The following is a 6,920-nucleotide window of genomic DNA, read 5'->3' as shown; positions in this document are numbered from 1 at the left end:
AAAAAAAAAAAAAAAAAGAATCCCCAGGGTGGATCTGCGCTGACGCAAGGGAGTGTGTGTGTGGCCCTTGGGCAGGTACCCGCCTTTTTCTGCATTTCAGTTGCTCCATGTATGTATGACCTGGATGGATTGAATCTAGGGCTTTGAGATCCATCACAAAGGAGGGGAGGTTCTTTGTGTGTTCTGCCCTTCCCTTGGGGTTAAGTGCTGGGTAGGTTTTTATTTCACGTAGTAGAAACGCAAGTGCAGGCCGGGCACGGTGGCTCAAGCCTGTAATCCCAGCACTTTGGGAGGCCGAGACGGGTGGATCACGAGGTCAGGAGATCGAGACCATCCTGGCTAACACGGTGAAACCCCGTCTCTACTAAAAACTACAAAAAACTAGCCGGGCGAGGTGGCGGCGCCTGTAGTCCCAGCTACCCGGGAGGCTGAGACAGGAGAACGGCGTGAACCCGGGAGGCGGAGCTTGCAGTGAGCTGAGATCCGGCCACAGCACTCCAGCCTGGGTGACAGAGCGAGACTCCGTCTCAAAAAAAAAAAAGAAATCCAAGTGCAGTGTGTGTGAATGTGTGTGTGTGAGTGTGTGAATGTGAATGAGTGTGTGAGCATGTGTGACAGTGTGTGTGTAAGCGTGTGTGTGAGTGGGGGGTGTGTGTGTGAGCGAAGTGTGTGTGAATGTGTGTGTAAGCATGTGTGACAGTGGGAGTGTGTGTAAGCGTGTGTGTGTATGTGAGTGTGAGCATTGTGACTGTGCGTGTAAGCGTGTGTGTGGAGCTGTGAGTGTGTGAGTGTGAATGAGTGTGTGTGAGCATGACAGTGTGAGTGTAAGGATGTGTGTGAGATGTGTGAGTGTGAATGAGTGTGTGAGCATGTGTGACAGTGTGTGTAAGCGTGTGAGTGTGTGAGAATGAGTGTGTGTGTAAGCATGTGTGACAGTGGGGAGAGAGTGTAAGCGTGTGTGTAAGTGTATGAGCATTGTGACTGTGACTGTGTGTGTAAGCGTGTGTGTGTGAATGAGTGTGAGTGTGAGCATTGTGACTGTGTGTGGGGGTGTGTGAGTGAGTGTGTGTGAATGAGTGTGAGGGTGTGAGCATGCCAGTGTGAGTGTAAGCATGTGTGTGAGGGTGTGAGCGTGTGAGATTGTGTGTGAGTGTGCCTGTGAGAGTGTGAGTGTGTGTGAGCATGTGTGTGCTTGTGCATGCGAACGTACTAGGCCCAGAGTGCCCTTTCAGTTTCTTCACTGTCATTTCTCACATATTCTCTCTGCTTTGGCTACATTGACCAAACTGCTCAGTAGCCTCTGAGTATGCCATTTTGTCTTCCTGGGCACACTTGCCTGCATTTTACCTCGCTCATTCTTCTCTACTGCTCTGGTCGTCTCTTCCAGGACGCTCTTCCTGACCTCCCTGGGCTGGGTCCTTTGTGCCACCTGGGCTCCAACCACCAACCTCTGGACTTCCCTGTCCCAGCCCTGACCACTCTGGGTCATCACTGATGTGATGTCTGCCTCCCTGGCTGGGATGTGAGAACCAAAGAAGCAAGGTTGGGACATTTCAACCACTGCTATTGTCCCCATTTCTGTCCAGCACAGGGCTGGCATAGAGGAAGTGCTCAGAGAATGTGTGTTGAATGAATGAGTGAATGAATGACAGGGTGTCAAGCCAGGAGTGGAGGGAAATGTTTTTTGTCTCCTGCAGTAGCTTTTCCATTTCCTGCATTCCTGTGGGGTTCTGGGAAGTCCTGGGGAACAGGACTAGGACATAGGGGGCTGTGTCCTGCTTCTCTGAGTCAGCAGCCGGCTCATGCTGTATGATCTGGAAGTCGCACGCCAGGAGTGGGGATGGGGGCTGACCACATGTCCAGGGGCTGAGGAGAGACGCTGGCTCCTGTTGCTTGTCTGAATACTGTTTGAGCTGGTAGGACCAAGGTCTGTTCTGCCTTCTGGGTTTCCCAGCTGCCTGGCCTGTGGGGTGTGTCATTGGGTTGGGAGGGGACGACATATCTCGTGGCACAGAATGTGACCCAGGAGCAAGGAACCAAGTGTCCTCGGAGGAACATTCCGAACAGAGGTCTTATCCATACCTTGTGGGCTACAGGGGAGTGGGGAAAACTGGGCCAGGGTGGAAGAGAAAAGGAGGTGGTGTGCCTGGTTCACTCGATTTTTCTCTAAACCTCTTGCCAAAGCTGCTTAGTGAGATGGGAGGCTGGGGGCAGGGTGGATGGTGGAGAGAGAGAGAAGAGGAGAGAAGAGAGAGAGAGAGCAGAGAGAGAAAGAGAGAGGAGAGAGAGGGAGGAGAGAGGGAAAGATAGGAGAGAGGAGAGGATGGAGGGGGGGAGAGAGAGAGAGAGAAAGAGAGACAGAGAGAGAGAGAGAAAATGAGCGTGTACTGACCCTGGGCTCCAGCTCTGGTGTTTGACCTAAAAAATCCAAGGGGATTAAGGATGAACTAGAACCAGCACTGGACCAAAGATGCAATTCAGGAGGCCTTCCCTGGAGTCCTAGATGTCGATGCTTGTCGGGCAATAGTCTTGGGAGGGAGATAGGGAGGGGTAAGAGATTTTGGAGGGAATAGAGAGTGGAGGGTCTTGGAAAATTTATGGTTCGGGGAGAAAGATGGAGCAGGGGGAGAGGCAGAAAAGGGACTGGGTTTGGAGGAAGGGAAGAAAAAACCAGGAGGGAGCTGAGACTTAGGGGGAAAAAAAAAAAGACACAGGAAGGGAGAGACAGACAAGCAGAGGCAGAAAGAAATGGGTGACGCCAGCAGAGGAGGACCCCAGTGAGAGGGGGCTAGTAGATATTGGTTGAATGGATGATTGAACAGAGTTCAGAGAGACAGGAGGAAAGGAAAAACGTGAGGCCATGAGAGGTGGAGGGAAGGAAAGGATAGGGAGAGAGATAGGAAGACAAAAGGAGAAGAGGAGGGGAGGGACAGGGAAAGCAGAGGACAGATGAAGAGGACAAGAGACGGGGGATATCCAAACAGAACCAGAGAGATGGACAGACAGAGGCAGACAGAGGGGCAAGAGACAGAGGGAGGCGGAGGGGAGCGAGACGGGAAGTAGGAAACAGAATGAGAAGGAGACATAAAGAATGACACCGAGACAGAGAAAACCAGTGAGACCGGGCAAGAGCGGTGACAGAAATCCAAAGCGGGGGGGCACATGTGTGGAACATGGCTGGCTGGCCCCCAAGCCCCGAGGGACGCCCTGACACCTGCCTCTCTCCCCACCCTCGCTCCTCCAACTGACCAGAGGGGGCAGGTGTGTGGGAAAAGACACATCTGCCAGCGCATCATGCAAATGAGCTCATGAATATGCAGTAGGCCTATTGTCTTGCCCTGCCCCCACCCCCATCTGCTCGGCCAGGCCCCTCGGGCTGGGGGCAGCTCTGTCCCCTTAGGGGAAGGGAGGCCCCTCCCCACCACTGTCACTGTCCCTAGGGCAGACCTTCCCCCTCATCTAGGGCCCAGGTGGGAGGGAGAAAAGGAGAAAGGGAGGAAGGGCAGGGAGGCCTAGGGCAGAGACCTGGGCTGGGGCTCACCAGGGTAGAAGTCTTTGGACTTGGAGAGCTTGATGGTGGCTCCCGTCTCCTTCTGCAGCTGCACGATGGTCTGCCCGCCCTTGCCAATGATGGAGCCCGCCGCGTAGCTGGGGATCAGCACCTTCAGGAAGTATTCGCCTTCCTCTGCGGGGGCACACAGGGTGGAGGGAGGTGAGCGGGGGAGGGGTCTTCACCTTTGGAGGGGGTGAGCAGAGGAAACCCCAGGGGTCACAGTAGCAGTATGGAGAATAATACAAATAATGATCTTCATTCATTCATTCATTCATTCAACAAATAGTTACTGGGCACCTGCTATGTGCCTGGCACTGGTCTAGGGAAACGGCCAAGAAGAAAACAGACAAAGCTCCCCGATTTGTGGGCAAATGAGGCAAATAAGGCCGAAAGAGTTTTAGTGATTCAGCCAAGAGCTCGCACAGCTAGCTACATTCTTCTAGGTGGGGAAGACAGTATATTTCATGTTAGATGGTGGGACTCCTAATGACACAAGAAAAGGCAGGAGAAGGGGTCAGGGAGGGTGGGAGGCTGCAGTGTCAGAGACGGAGGCCAGGGAAGCTCTTCCTAAGAACGTGGCATGCTTTATTCATCACCACACACTTCTGCAGCACCTGATAGGTGCTACACTGTTGTAGGCACTTTCCAAATCCCAGTCCTTTGAATTTTCACACTGATCCTATGAAGGAACCTGTCATACAGATGAGGAAACAAAGGTGAAGAAATCACCCAAGGACCCTTGTAGATGGCAGAGCTGAGACTTGAAGAGCCCATGCTCTGAACTATTATGATCAGCAGGCTATGGAGGAAGGAACAGAACCACGTGGCTATGTGAAGGACGAGTGAGTGCAAAGGCCCTGGGGTGCGACTGTGCCTGTGCTCTTCCAGAGGGACTAAGGAGGCCCCTGTACCCCGGGCTGAATGAGAGAGGGGAAGAGTGGAAGGAGATGAGGACAGAGAGGGGTGCTGGTGGTGAGGGGTGATGGGGCTCGCAGGCCACAGCGAGGTCCTTAACTTTTACTCCAAGTGAGATGGAGTCACGGGAGGGACGTGGCCTGACTTAGGTTTTAAGAGGATTCCTCTGATGCCCATGAGGGGAGCAGACCGTGAGAAGCAACGGTGGGAGAGCTGGGGGCCCATTGAGGTGGCGACTGCAATGGTCCAGGCGGGAGGTGACGGCGGTCTGACAGGTGGAAGCGGTGAGCAGGGAGGCGGAGGAAGGCTGGATGCTGGGGATACTCCAAACACTCACTTTTGACCAGGCGCTGTGTTGAGTGCTTTGTGAGCTTGATCTCGTCCGTTCCTCACAACCTCACGGTGAGGTGGGTGGAATGAGCTCCATTTTTACACAAGAGGAAACTGAGGCACAGAGGGGCACAGAGAAGTGAAGGCACCAGCCCACGGTCACTACCAGCCCAAGGACACGAACACAGCTACTGGGCTCAGATTCAAATCCAGTTCTGATTCAGTCTCCTCCCATCATCGCTTAACACCCTCCATTCCTGGGGACCAACACAATGAAGGACAGCCTCGAAGACCTAGATGCAGTGCCAGTGGCAGCTTGTGGAGTTTTGGCCATTCTTTGTTATAGGCCAATTTTCCTTTTCTTTCTTTCTTTCTTTTTTTTTTTTTCCTGAGACACGGTCTTGCTCTATTGCCCAGGCTGGAGTGCAGTGGTGCAGTCTCGGATCACTGCAACCTCAGCCTCCCGGGTGTAAGGGGTTCCCCTGCCTCAGACTTCCGAGTAGCTGGGACTACAGGCGCCTGCCACCACACGCAGCTAATTTTTGTATTTTTAGTAGAGATGGGGTTTTGCCATGTTGGTCAGGCTGGTCTCGAACTCCGATTTCAAGTGATCCGCCCACCTCGGTCTCCCAAAGTGCTGGGATTACAGGTGTGAGCCACCGTGCCTGACTGCCATGTCCAGTTAATTTTAAAAAATGTTTTTAGTAGAGACGAGGTCTCCCTATGTTGCCCAGGCTGGCGTTGAACTCCTGGGTTCAAGTGACTCTCCTGCCTCAGCCTCCCAGAGTGCTGGGATTGCAGGTGTGAGCCACTGAAACTTGCTTATTATAAACCAGTTTTCTTGACCATGTGAAACGCATTTTGTTAATGCAGTCTCAAGGCAAGTATCTAGCCTCTCCTGCCCCTGTTGCCCCTAAGTGCTTTCAGGGTGGAAATTCTGGACCCTTCTCAGTGTAAGAAGATCCTTTGTGGCTGGCGCGGTAGCTCACGCCTGTAATCCCAGCATTTTGGGAGGCGGAGGTGGGCAGATCACGAGGTCAAGGGACCGACACCATCCTGACCAACACAGTGAAATCCTGTCTCTACTAAAAACACAAAAATTAGCCGGGTGTGGTGGCGTGTGCCTGTAATCCCAGCTACTCGGGAGGCTGAGGCAGGAGAATCGCTCGAACCCAGGAAGCGGAAGTTGCAGTGAGCCAAGATCGCGCCACTGCACTCCACTCCGGCCTGGCGACCCTTTGTGATTTGTCCCCACCCACCTTTCCAGCTTCACTTCCTCATCTTCCTCCATGGGCCTCAGGCTCATTGCACTTTTTGTTCCTTAAATGTGCTCTGCTCCTTCCTACCTTTGGGCCTTTGCGCATGCTCTGTGCCTGGCAGCTTCTCTTCCCCTCAATTTTTTTTTTTTCCTTTTGAGACGGAGTCTCCCTCTGTCGCCCAGGTTGGAGTGCAGGGGCGCCTCCAATCTCGCCTCACTGCAAGCTCCGCCTCTCCGGTTCACGCCATTCTCCTGCCTCAGTCTCAAGGGTAGCTGGGACTACAGGTGCCCGCCACCACGCCCAGCTAATTTTTGTATTTTTAGTAGAGACAGGGTTTCACCATGTTGGCCAGGATGGTCTTGGTCTCCTGGCCTCGTGATCTGCCCGCCTCGGCCTTCCAAAGTGCTGGGATTACAGGCGTGAGCCACCATGCCCAGCCCTCCTGAGTCAGTATCTTTTGTCCTTTAGGTCCTCACTCAAATGTTGCTTCTTCTTGGAAACTTTCCTTGAACCCCAAAGATGGGATGAATCCCCCTGTTTCATGCCTTCAGAGTAACTGATCACAGAGGTCCACTGTGGACCACATCCATAGAGGTCACCCGTGTCCCAGGGACTTGAACAGTGTCCCCAAAACTTGAACAGCATGTAGTAGGTTTACAGTAAGCACTGGGAAAAGAAAGGGAGGAGTCAGGCCATCCTGCTTCCACATTTTAAGGTCTTAAACCATTCCCCAATGGTTTTTCAACTTTTTCTTTTAAGCGAAGGAAGCCTATTTTCCTTCCTTCCTTCCTTCCTTCCTTCCTTCCTTCCTTCCTTCCTTCCTTCCTTCCTTCCTTCCTTCCTTCTTTCATTCTTTCTCTTTT

At 52.9% G+C, this 6,920-nt stretch overlaps 1 protein-coding gene across 1 annotated transcript in view; it reads right to left on the bottom strand.

Moving 5' to 3' along the window:
• The window catches only part of NOVA2 (NOVA alternative splicing regulator 2), a 39,738-nt gene that overhangs the window by 23,304 nt on the left and 9,514 nt on the right, over positions 1 to 6,920 (bottom strand). The window contains exon 2 of the mRNA XM_017874269.1: positions 3,542 to 3,685. Coding sequence (XP_017729758.1) covers positions 3,542 to 3,685 — 144 coding nt within the window. The remainder of the gene's footprint in view (positions 1 to 3,541; positions 3,686 to 6,920) is intronic.

This window comes from Rhinopithecus bieti, unplaced genomic scaffold (assembly GCF_001698545.2).
Source record: "Rhinopithecus bieti isolate Rb0 unplaced genomic scaffold, ASM169854v2 scaffold_7888, whole genome shotgun sequence".
Taxonomy (NCBI): Eukaryota; Metazoa; Chordata; class Mammalia; order Primates; family Cercopithecidae; genus Rhinopithecus; species Rhinopithecus bieti.
Note: the sequence above shows the minus strand (reverse complement) of the source record. Positions and strands in the feature narration are given on the sequence as shown.